This window comes from Procambarus clarkii, chromosome 18 (assembly GCF_040958095.1).
Source record: "Procambarus clarkii isolate CNS0578487 chromosome 18, FALCON_Pclarkii_2.0, whole genome shotgun sequence".
Taxonomy (NCBI): Eukaryota; Metazoa; Arthropoda; class Malacostraca; order Decapoda; family Cambaridae; genus Procambarus; species Procambarus clarkii.
In genome coordinates this window covers 25,398,690-25,411,184 of record NC_091167.1, presented here as the reverse complement: position 1 = coordinate 25,411,184, position 12,495 = coordinate 25,398,690, and the positions used below count along the sequence as shown (strand labels likewise).

The window sequence follows — 12,495 nt, the reverse complement described above, 5'->3', positions numbered from 1 at the left end:
TGGGTTGGCACACATTGATGGATAAAGATTAAGCCACCCAAGAGGTGGCATGGGCATGAATAACCGGTAAGGTTAGCACACCTGTTCCCGCCTATTTATATCCACCCAACAGGAAAACTCTGGTGGAAGCTGAGTACCTCAAGAATATTCGACAAAACGTTCCGTGTCAGATGGGTAAGGAAGTGAGTGAGTCCACCACCTCACTTCTCAGACTTGAGAAGTGAGGTGGTGGAAGTAGGCTCCCCCCACACACCTACACATGTAAATATTAAACATGCCTATCAGCTCTGGGGTCTGTACACATCTTGTGGAACTTGAGAGGCGGGGCCTCATGATGTGGAACTTACATAAGTGCATGTGCATCTTGTGTACGTGGATCTTGTGTGTGTACGCATCTTTGTGCATCGTGTGAATGTCAGTGTGCGTGTGCTTGTGTGTGCATACCTGGATCTGTATTGCACATGCGTGAATAATAGAAAGTCTGTGTGCAGTTGTCACATTAGTGGACTTGAGTTTCTTCAGTTGTCACGAGTATATGAAGGCTCTGTGCACACGGTCACTCCAGGCTGCCCCGACCCAACCACTTGGGCTGGACGGTAGAGCGACGGTTTCGCTTCAAGTAGATCGGCGTTCAATCCCCGACCGTCCATAAGTGGTTGGGGGCACCATTCCTTCCCCCCGTCCCATCCCAAATCCTTATCCTGACCCCTTCCCAGTGCTATATAGTCGCAATGGCTTGGCGCTTTCCCTATATAATACCTTCCTTCCAGGCTGGCCCGGCCACCCAGTAACGCCCACCAGTTACCTGCCTCTGGAACACCTTGAAAATAAGAGTGTGTCATGTTGACGCTCCCCGGCGCCCATCGGGGTCATCTTGGCAGCTGTGGTCTCTCAAAACAGGGAGTGTTGTGTGTTTTGTGTTTTTCTTATTTCTAATTATGTTTGTGCACTTTGTTATCGTGTGTGTTTTTGTGGGCGGGAGAGTGTGCATGTTTTATTTTCGTAGACGCTGGTCATGTTAGTGTGTGGCAATCATATTACATCACCATTACTCGACCACTGTGTTGTGTGGCCACCACGGGCTCACTATAGCCCGTGCTACTTGCCCCGCTCCTGTGCCAGGTAAGTTACGGGCTCACCATAGCCCGTGCTACTTGCCCCGCTCCTGTGCCAGGTAAGTCCACTACGGGCTCACCATAGCCCGTGCTACTTGCCCCGCTCCTGTGCCGGGTAAGTCCACTACGGGCTCACCATAGCCCGTGCTACTTGGAACTTGTTCCGAGTAGCTGAATCTATAACAACAACAACATCGACCACTGATATTACCCTCAGACCCGGAGGCAGTCAGGCAAGGGGAGGTGTAGAGGTAAACCCAAAGCCTCCCCACCTTCCCTCTTCCTTTTCCCTCTGCTATACAGGTTACCTGGACCACCGCCAGTGGCGCTGGTGTGTAGTGTCAGGCCGCGTGTCATGCCTCGCAGTCTTCCCAGTTTCCCGCCGTCTGCCCTTAACCTCTACACGGCTCACATCGTTGACCAGACCACACACTGGAAGTTGAAGGGACGACGACGTTTCGGTCCGTCCTGGACCATTCTCAAGTCAATTCTCAGTAGCTCACATCGCTTCTCTACGCAAATCGCCGCGTGCGTTTATTGTTTGATATGTTAATTATTTTAAGTCTGGTACACGTGGATGTAATACTGTGAAATATCTGCACATTTCAGGGGTTAGAGATAATATCCGATGACTCTCAATGTTCCACTATAGATGTAATCATACCCTAGTGATTTGTTTGTGTGTTTACCTAGTTGTTTCATAAAGTTTTCTGCTGGGGTTACCTCATCGTTCTTGTTAAGGACACGGAGAATCTTCAAAATAAGACAGGCCTGATGGCCTCGGGGGACATCACTAACCAGACACACATAAGCAGATGTTAAGAGCTGCTAGGGTAAGCCTTGTGCATCATTACCACACGCTGGGGGAGACCATCTGTTGCAGGTGTTGGGGGTCCTTGGCTTGTGAGACCACCTGCTCCTTCACGGGGAAAATAAAGCAGCATTAAGGCTCGGATTCATTGAGAATTAATGATTCAGTTCTGGCATCGTTGGTTGGGGCAAGATGGGGTTCTTGTTAGATGTTTGTATTGTAGGAGAGGGGAGTGGAGGGGGATGGGTGGATGCTTCGTCTGGCCAACACTAGGCCTTAGTGCGATCCACCCGTCCACGGGCTCCACCCGTCACCTGTTCAGCGTCACGGTCCCGTCGTGGCACTGGTGTGGGGAAGGGGGGGGGGGAGGAGACACATCTAATCACGTTACCTCCCCAGTCTTGCGTCTACCTCGCTCCCCACCATCTACTACCCTTGTGTCTACTACCCTTCTCACGTGCTTATCCGTCGCTTCCCGGGTTCGATTCCCGGGCAAGCCGAAGCGTTGAGTTACGTTTCCTTACATCTCATGCCTCTGTTCACTAGTCAACTGGTGGGGGGGGGGGGGGAGGTAGTTGGCTTGGGTTACGTCAACAAGAATGACAACTTCCTGTCTCCGCCCACCAGAAATATACCCGCTGCCTTGTTACACAATCTTCCCCCCCTCTCCCACTCCCCCCCCCCCCCCTCACCTGTTCCACATTCTTGCCCACACCTTGCGTGGCCGGGCCGGACGATAAGTAGCTGGGACGGGGCGAGAGATAAGTAGCGGGCCCGGGAGATAAATAGCAGGGCCGGGGCAGGAGATAATTACCGGGGCCGGGGCGGGAGATAAGTAGCGGGGCCGGGAGATAAGTAGCAGGGCCGGGGTGGGAGATAAGTAGCGGGGCCGGGAGATAAGTAGCAGGGCCGGGGCAGGAGATAATTACCGGGGCCGGGGCGGGAGATAAGTAGCGGGGCCGGGAGATAAGTAGCAGGGCCGGGGCAGGAGATAATTACCGGGGCCGGGGCGGGAGATAAGTAGCTGGGACGGGGCGAGAGATAAGTACTGGGGCCGGGAGATAAGTAGCAGGGCCGGGAGATAAGTAGCTGGGCTGGGAGATAAGTAGCGGGGTCGGACCGGGAGATAAGTAGCGGGGCCGGGAGATAAGTAGCGAGGCCGGGCCGGGAGATAAGTAGCGGGGCTGGAGATAAGCAGCGGGGCCGGGGCGAGAGATAAGTAGCAGGCCGGGAATTAAGTAGCGGGGCCGGGAGATAAGTAGCGGGGCAGGGAGATAAGTAGTGGGGCCGGGAGATAAGTAGTGGGGCCGGGAGATAAGTAGCGGGGCCGGGAGATAAGTAGCGGGGCAGGGAGATAAGTAGCGGGGCAGGGAGATAAGTAGCGGGGCCCTGAGATAAGTAGCGGGGCCGGGCCGGAGATAAGTAGCGGGCGGGGAGATAAGTAGCGGGGCCGGGCCGGAGATAAGTAGCGGGGCGGGGAGATAAGTAGCGGGGCGGGGAGATAAGTAGCGGGGCCTGGAGATAAGTAGCGGGGCCGGGAGATAAGTAGCGGGGCCGGGAGATAAGTAGCGGGGCCGAGAAATAAGTAGCGTTGCCGGGGCTGGGAGATAAGTAGCGGGGCCGGGCCGGGAGATAAGTAGCGGGGCCGGGTTATCAGTAGTGGAGCCGGGCCGGGAGATAAGTAGCGGGGCCGGGCCGGGAGATAAGTAGCGGGGCCGGGCCAGGAGATAAGTAGCGGGGCCGGGCCAGGAGATAAGTAGCGGGGCCGGGAGATCAGTAGCGGGGCCGGGCCAGGAGATAAGTAGCGGGGCCGGGCCGGGAGATAAGTAGCGGGGCCGGGCCGGGAGATAAGTAGCAGGGCCGGGCCAGGAGATAAGTAGCGGGGCCGGGCCGGGAGATAAGTAGCGGGGCCGGGCCGGGAGATAAGTAGCGGGGCCGGGCCGGGAGATAAGTAGCGGGGCCGGGACAAACGGTGAGGGTGGCTGGGGGCGGGAGTGGCTCCAGTCTGTCGGGCGCCAGTGTCTGCGTCTTGTCGTGGTCCCTCGCCCTACTGGTCCGCCACACTCACTCACACAACACAAACATATTTGAACGCACGCATGCGCGCACACACGCACACGCACACAGACGCAGACACAATATCAACTCCTTCGAGCCCTCCTCTACTCTTCACTACCATTCTAGCTCATAATCAGCACACTAACCCCCCATTTACCAATCCTTTGACTCCAGGTTTCCCCTTTGCTTTTCACTCCCTTGACCGCATCTGACCCTGTTCTGCTCTACTCGCATTCTATGCCATTCCTTCCCTGCCCCTTACCCCCCGTCCCTCCCTGCCCCTCGCCCCCTCTCTGCACATCTCTGGTCCTCCTCTTCTCTCAGCACATATCTGCCCCCCAAATTCATACAAGGGCTCCATCGCTTGGACTGACATCAAATGGGGAAAAGTATAGCGGTCCTGGTACTTTACAACCCCCAGCAAGCAACAGAACACAGACAGGAATACAGTGACAACGACATAGCATACCTGGAGCATATCTGGAGCATACCTGGAGCATATCTGGAGAGGGTTCTGGGAGTTGTACTCCCCGAGCCCGGCCTGAGGCCAGACTCGACCTATGAGCCATGCAGAGAGCAGAAACAGCAGCACAAAGAACTGGAACATCTTTTCGCTCATCAAGAACTTTGAGCACGAAAAAGCACTATATATGAGCCAGTGATCATTGTATCCTGGTATTTGACGTTATGATAGAACTTAAAACATTGACCATAAGACAAGGGGGTCAGGAAAATGAGAGTAGACTATATAAAATAAGATTACACAAAAGTCTCTTAAAAGTGTATAATGAGAGGAAGAGCTTGGAGGGAAGAGTGTCCAAGAAATAATGGAACAAGTCAAACTGAGATGCAGTGTAGCAGGAGAGAGATTCATGCCGACAATAAAGGAAAAAAAGGAAAATATGATAACCTGTGGTTCAAAAGACAATGTCAATAAGCAAAAACGAAAAACAGGAGGAAGTAGAAAAAATAAGGTCAAATGACGAGAAGAAACCTGCAATAGATGCAACAGTTATAGGAATGAATACATAAATATAATAAAAGTGTCAGAAAGGAACTATGAAAATTATAGTGTTTTTAAAGCAACAACAACAAAAATTGAGGTAGTAAATAAATAACTAACATCACTATACGAAACTAAAGCTATTGGACCAGAGAAGATATCCCCTTAGATGTTAAAAGCATCAGCACATATCCTCAGTATACCCTTAGCATTGATCTTAAATCATTCCCTCTCAAAGGGCAAACCAAAATAAGGGAGGACAAAGAAGATTGTGCAGATTGCACATTTCTGGACCTCACAAGTGCCCAATAAACTATAGAGTTATAAAGAATAACAATAGAGCCCAGTAGGCTCAGGAACCTGTACACCAGTTGACTGATAGTTTGAGCGGTGCGACACAATAGCCGAAGCTGATCTTCGGCGGAATAGATCGGCCCCTTCTGGGGCCCCAGCAGGTCCTCTCGGGGCCCCAGCTAGGCTTGGACGCCAGGCAGTCCCCCCTCGTACCGCAACCGGTCCCCTGGGGACCTTAGCTAGGCATCCCGGACCCCAGCTGGTCTTACCTGTACTGTCGACCCCAGTCAACCCTCCTGTGGCCCGTCCTGGACCTCAGCCAAACCTTCCAGGACACTCCCAGCCAGCCCTCCCTGGCTCCCCCAGCCAGCAGTCCTGTGACCCCAGCAAGCCCAGGACCCTCGCGCCCTGCAACCATCATCCGAATATTTCTTTGTGCAACGGGAACTGAAGGTCAGAAGCCGTGCGACCAAAGATTTGGAAATTACCGGGAAGGTCACCTGACGGAGGGTGTCCTTGCAGCCCTCCGTCCCTCCCTCCCCAGCGGTCACAACCTACCTTGAAGTGCTTCACTAAACTTCAACTAAAAACTAAACTGCTTCACCTCACTAAACTAAGGTATTAAACTGCCCGAATCTCACCCAGGAACCACGAATAGAAAACGAGGATCAAGTATATTTTACCATGAATTATTCACTCTGATAATTAGTGCATTCTTGGACTGAGGGGATTTATACGTGCAAGACCTTTGAGTGGTTAGGTGACCCCGGGAGCCTTGATCTGCTCTAGAGTGCGAGATATGGCACTTGGCTCGCCCAGACCAGCGTAGACGACCAGACACGCAGTTATCCTCCCAACCCCACACACCACCACACCACCTCAGCACCCAAGTCTGCTCCACCACATCACCTTACCACCAAAGTCTGCTCCCCCACACCACCACAGCTCCCAACCACCATATTGGTGTCATGTCACCACTGTCCACGCGTCGCGTGTATAGGTCATAGGGGGGGAGTGAACTGGTCGTGAGACACTCGTCTGGTAAAACTGTTATCTCCTCCTTGATACACTGCCCGCTGACAGGAGGCATTCTTGGGGCCGCTTTACCACAGGGCGGGTTTTAAAGCGACCTTGTCTGTCTAGACAATTTGCAACGTGATGCAACCCTCAGATCCCGTCTACGGGCAGCCACCGTGGCTACTCCTCGCCCCGACCCGCCCGCCTCGCTCTTGTGATGTGTAGATAGCAGTACCTAATTGGTGGCCGCAACAAGTTCATCATGGCATGTGGAGCGCTTACGACCCCTAGCCACTAGTAAAGCACACTGTACAACACGTGGCTACAAGCCTGACTTGCACTCTCATATGTCGAAGATAACTCTTTCATTCTTATAGCAAACCAATAAAGGAGAGGAGGATGCAGAATTTTTAGAATCACTTTGTGATATAACAAGTTAATTTATATATGTATTTGTATACATGAATATTTTTTTATATAGAAAGGGGTACCACCTCTTGTGCAAGTGTAGGGACCCATAGCCTTGGAGTAGAAAATGAAGAGTACTCAGAAAAGACCTTGTGGATCCTCACTCAACACTTTGATATTGTCTTCTCCTACAACCCCTCTTCTTTTAGGGGTGATTATATATATATATATATATATATATATATATATATATATATATATATATATATATATATATCACTTCCTTATGCTGGGTCGTGAAGGAGGCCGGCCTCAGGTGAAAGATGGCTGTGACGATCTCTGTCAGGAACCCGTAGGTGCGGGACCGGGACGTCCACCTCCTGGGGCTCGTGCGGCCCCCCAGGCTCTGCTTCAGGAGGCTGGGGTCGTTCTTGTCCTTGATGGGGTGGTTCTTCTCCCGCCCCGACCACGGCGGTCTCCGGGTCTGGAGTCCCTATGCCTTCTTTCACCAACTTCGAGGTCAACTCCGGAGCTCACAGTTCCAGCGACGGCGCTGGAACCAATCGTATTGGCGTTTGCCATTCCATTAGAGACTTCCGGCGCCGTGTAGAGGGGGTAACCTGCTGCTTGGGTAACAGCTTCACCTCCGTATCAACCTACCCTGGCTTTGCGCCCTGGGAAGGTCACTCCAGAGCGCAACTCCATAGTCTTCTGAGACTGATGGATGCCTACTACTATGTATTATTAACACTTGTGTAACTAGCTTCAAAAGATTGTCACTTGCTTAACTAAACGAACTCTGTAGCCCTTTTCACCACCGCCCACGGGATGGGTATAGGGAGCATAATAATTCAATTCAATGAAAAACTAGTGGTAGTGAGGCGAACAGGTTTGTTAAGATGCATCGTCCTTACGATTAGCTGTGTCCTTACAACTAGCCTCGTCCTTTTGACTAGTCACATCTTTACGACTAGCTGCGTCCTTACGACTAGTCACGTCTTTATGATTAGTCGCGTCCTTACGATTAGCTGTGTCCTTACGACTAGCCGCGTCCTTACAACTAGTCACGTCCTTACGACTAGTTGCGTCCTTACGATTAGTTGCGTCCTTACGACTAGTCGCGTCCTTACGACTAGTCGCGTCCTTACGACTAGTTGCATCCTTACGACTAGTCGCATCCTTACAACTAGTCGCGTCCTTACGACTAGTCGCGTCCTTACGACTAGCCGCGTCCTTATGACTAGTCGCATCCTTACGACTAGTCGAGTCCTTACGACTAGCCGCGTCCTTACGACTAGCCGCGTCCTTACGACTAGTCGCGTCCTTACGATTAGTTGCGTCCTTACGACTAGTCGCGTCCTTACGACTAGTCGCGTCCTTACGACTAGCCGCGTCCTTACGACTAGTCGCGTCCTTACGACTAGTCGCGTCCTTACGACTAGTCGCGTCCTTACGACTAGTCGCGTCCTTACGACTAGTCGCGTCCTTACGACTAGCCGTGTCCTTACGACTAGTCGCGTCCTTACGAGTAGTCGCGTCCTTATGACTAGTCGCGTCCTTACGACTAGCCGCGTCCTTACGACTAGCCGCGTCCTTATGACTAGTCGAGTCGTTACGACTAGTCGAGTCCTTATGACTAGCCGCGTCCTTACGACTAGCCGCGTCCTTACGACTAGTCTCGTCCTTACGACTAGTCGCGTCCTTACGACTAGCCGCGTCCTTACGACTAGCCACGTCCTTACGACTAGTTGCGTCCTTACAACTAGCCGTGTCCTCACGACTAGCCGCGTCCTCACGACTAGCCGCGTCCTCACGAATAGTCGCATCCTTATGATCAATTCTTTAAGGTCTACGTACAAGAAACTCCCGAGAGAAAAGAGAAATCATTTAAACAGTTCAACGAACCACTGTAGACGGAGCCTTAATGACCGCTTCGTGTTGACCTGCCGCAAGACTCCATCTTGCCGCCGGGCATCAAACACGGGAACATTGTCCAACACCCCCATTACTCTCGAGCAGTTCCTGGACGAATGCCTGTGCACTTTCGTTATTCCGTTCGTACCACGCGCTCCCCCTCTCAACCATCCTCTTACCGAATACTGACAGAAACAGTTTCCTTGAACGGAACTTTTATGATAATGTTCCAGGAGGCGGAAGGGGAGGGGATGGAGGTGAAGAGCAAGAGTTCTGAATGGACTTGAGGTAGACGGCTTGGAGTGGGTGGTGGGTTGGGGGCGTTACTGTGAACTTTGGGAGACGCCGGTCGGCTGCCTTCAGGGCCCCCGCTGGTGCTCGTGTCCTTGGCTTGGGGGGATCCCCAGGTGGTGTCTCTTGCCGTGCGTTGGGGCCTCTTGCTGTCCGTTGGGGCCCTCTTGCCGTCAGTTGGGACCTCTTGCTGTCCGTTGGGACCTCTTGCTGTTCGTTGGGACCTCTTGCTGTCCGTTGGGGCCCTCTTGCCGTCAGTTGGGACCTCTTGCTGTTCGTTGGGACCTCTTGCTGTTCGTTGGGGCCCCTCTTGCTGTCCGTTGGTGTCTCTTAATTGCTGTCTGTTGGGGCCTCTTGCTGTCCGTTGGTGTCTCTTGCTGTCCGTTGGGGCCTCTTGCTGTCTGTTGGTGCCTCTTGCTGTCTGTTGGTGTCTCTTGCTGTCCGTTGGGGCCTCTCTTGCTGTCCGTTGGGGCCTCTCGCTGTCCGTTGGGGCCTCTTGCTGTCCGTTGGTGTCTCTTGCTGTCCGTTGGTGTCTCTTGCTGTCCGTTGGGGCCTCTCTTGCTGTCCGTTGGGGCCTCTCTTGCTGTCCGTTGGGGCCTCTTGCTGTCCGTTGGGGCCTCTTGCTGTCCGTTGGGGCCTCTTGCTGTCCGTTGGGGCCTCTCTTGCTGTCCGTTGGGGCCTCTCTTGCTGTCCGTTGGGGCCTCTCTTGCTGTCCGTTGGGGCCTCTCTTGCTGTCCGTTGGGGCCCCTCTTGCTGTCCGTTGGGGCCTCTCTTGCTGTCCGTTGGTGCCTCTTGCTGTCCGTTGGTGCCTCTTGCTGTCCGTTGGGGCCTCTCTTGCTGTCCGTTGGGGCCTCTCTTGCTGTCCGTTGGGGCCTCTCTTGCTGTCCGTTGGGGCCTCTCTTGCTGTCCGTTGGTGTCTCTTGCTGTCCGTTGGGGCCTCTTGCTGTCCGTTGGTGTCTCTTGCTGTCCGTTGGGGCCTCTTGCTGTCCGTTGGGGCCTCTCTTGCTGTCCGTTGGGGCCTCTCTTGCTGTCCGTTGGGGCCTCTCTTGCTGTCCGTTGGGGCCTCTCTTGCTGTCCGTTGGGGCCTCTGTTGCTGTCCGTTGGGGCCTCTTGCTGTCCGTTGGGGCCTCTTGCTGTCCGTTGGGGCCTCTTGCTGTCCGTTGGGGCCTCTCTTGCTGTCCGTTGGGGCCCCTCTTGCTGTCCGTTGGGGCCTCTCTTGCTGTCCGTTGGGGCCTCTCTTGCTGTCCGTTGGTGTCTCTTGCTGTCCGTTGGTGTCTCTTGCTGTCCGTTGGGGCCTCTTGCTGTCCGTTGGGGCCTCTTGCTGTCCGTTGGGGCCTCTTGCTGTCCGTTGGGGCCTCTTGCTGTCCGTTGGGGCCTCTCTTGCTGTCCGTTGGGGCCTCTCTTGCTGTCCGTTGGGGCCTCTCTTGCTGTCCGTTGGTGTCTCTTGCTGTCCGTTGGGGCCTCTTGCTGTCCGTTGGGGCCTCTTGCTGTCCGTTGGGGCCTCTTGCTGTCCGTTGGGGCCTCTTGCTGTCCGTTGGGGCCTCTTGCTGTCCGTTGGGGCCTCTCTTGCTGTCCGTTGGGGCCTCTTTTGCTGTCCGTTGGGGCCTCTCTTGCTGTCCGTTGGGGCCTCTCTTGCTGTCCGTTGGTGCTTCTTGCTGTCCGTTGGTGTCTTGCTGTCCGTTGGGGCCTCTTGCTGTCCGTTGGGGCCTCTTGCTGTCCGTTGGGGCCTCTTGCTGTCCGTTGGGGCCTCTTGCTGTCCGTTGGGGCCTCTCTTGCTGTCCGTTGGGGCCTCTCTTGCTGTCCGTTGGGGCCTCTTGCTGTCCGTTGGGGCCTCTCTTGCTGTCCGTTGGGGCCTCTTGCTGTCCGTTGGGGCCTCTCTTGCTGTCCGTTGGGGCCTCTCTTGCTGTCCGTTGGGGCCTCTCTTGCTGTCCGTTGGTGCCTCTTGCTGTCCGTTGGTGCCTCTTGCTGTCCGTTGGTGCCTCTTGCTGTCCGTTGGTGCCTCTTGCTGTCCGTTGGTGCCTCTTGCTGTCCGTTGGTGCCTCTTGCTGTCCGTTGGGGCCTCTCTTGCTGTCCGTTGGGGCCTCTCTTGCTGTCCGTTGGGGCCTCTCTTGCTGTCCGTTGGGGCCTCTCTTGCTGTCCGTTGGGGCCTCTCTTGCTGTCCGTTATTGTCTCTTGCTGTCCGTTGGTGCCTCTTGCTGTCCGTTGGTGCCTCTTGCTGTCCGTTGGTGCCTCTTGCTGTCCGTTGGGGCCTCTCTTGCTGTCCGTTGGTGCCTCTTGCTGTCCGTTGGGGCCTCTCTTGCTGTCCGTTGGGGCCTCTCTTGCTGTCCGTTGGTGTCTCTTGCTGTCCGTTGGGGCCTCTTGCTGTCCGTTGGGGCCTCTTGCTGTCCGTTGGGGCCTCTTGCTGTCCGTTGGGGCCTCTTGCTGTCCGTTGGGGCCTCTCTTGCTGTCCGTTGGGGCCTCTCTTGCTGTCCGTTGGTGTCTCTTGCTGTCCGTTGGGGCCTCTTGCTGTCCGTTGGGGCCTCTTGCTGTCCGTTGGGGCCTCTTGCTGTCCGTTGGGGCCTCTTGCTGTCCGTTGGTGCTTCTTGCTGTCCGTTGGTGCTTCTTGCTGTCCGTTGGGGCCTCTTGCTGTCCGTTGGGGCCTCTTGCTGTCCGTTGGTGCTTCTTGCTGTCCGTTGGGGCCTCTCTTGCTGTCCGTTGGGGCCTCTTGCTGTCCGTTGGTGCTTCTTGCTGTCCGTTGGGGCCTCTTGCTGTCCGTTGGGGCCTCTTGCTGTCCGTTGGGGCCTCTTGCTGTCCGTTGGTGCTTCTTGCTGTCCGTTGGGGCCTCTTGCTGTCCGTTGGGGCCTCTCTTGCTGTCCGTTGGGGCCTCTCTTGCTGTCCGTTGGGGCCTCACTTTTGGTTCCAAAAAAAAACGCACTGTTGTCGCACTCGGCGCCTCCATTTGCCTAAACGCGTTGACACTATGAACCAACGTTCTCAATCGCTACGGTGTATCGACATGATTGATTGATGATAAGATTAAGGCACCCAAGAGGTGGCACGGGCATGAATAGCCCGTAAGTATATCGATATTTCAAGTTACAACTTGTAAACGCGTACATACGTGGGGGGTGAGGGAGATGGAGGGGGAGATGGTGTTTATGTTAGCGAGGTTACTGTGTCCACGTTCTCTTTCTTTGACATGATGGAGACCAAGATGGTGTGACCTTGGCTATATACTCTGCATCCTTGGCCATACATGCACTTGTAACACGGGGGGGGGGGGGAGAGGGGTGTATGTGTCCCACAGGGTGATGGGGAGGTATACTTATAACACAGGGTGATGAGGAGTATATTTGTAATATAGGGTGATGGAGCAACATCATTTACTCTTTAGGCTTATATTGAAGTCCCCCAGCCCCCCCCCCCACCCCAAGGCCGGACTAGAGAGCCTCCCCGCGATGCAACCCTCACAACAGTTGCAATAACAGGCAACAACAACAGCTGCCTAATTCCCCGGGTACCTATTTACTGCTAGGTGAACAGAGGCATTAGTTGAAATGAAACGTGCCCGACCATTTCCGTCCCGTCTGGGAATGGGTCCCGGG

At 54.5% G+C, this 12,495-nt stretch overlaps 1 protein-coding gene across 1 annotated transcript; it reads right to left on the bottom strand.

The window, feature by feature from the left end:
* Window positions 1-7,600: 7,600 nt before the first annotated feature.
* LOC123754550 (proteoglycan 4-like) lies at window positions 7,601-11,849 on the bottom strand. The gene is made up of 2 exons (XM_045737022.2): window positions 8,811-11,849; window positions 7,601-8,533 (listed from the first exon to the last, which is right to left on the bottom strand). Exons 1-2 carry the CDS (start codon window positions 11,847-11,849, stop codon window positions 7,601-7,603), a joined length of 3,972 nt encoding a protein of 1,323 aa, XP_045592978.2.
* Between the last annotated feature and the right edge of the window lie 646 nt (window positions 11,850-12,495).

What these genes read in the sequence shown, in the direction of transcription:
- LOC123754550 (XM_045737022.2), bottom strand. Translation starts at nt 11,849, where the DNA reads ATGGAGGCGCCGAGTGCGACAACAGTGCGTTTTTTTTTGGAACCAAAA. An exon ending in CGTTCAAGGAAACTGTTTCT is followed by an intron (nt 8,534 to 8,810) that starts GTCAGTATTCGG and finishes ATTGATCATAAG; the next exon opens with GATGCGACTATTCGTGAGGA.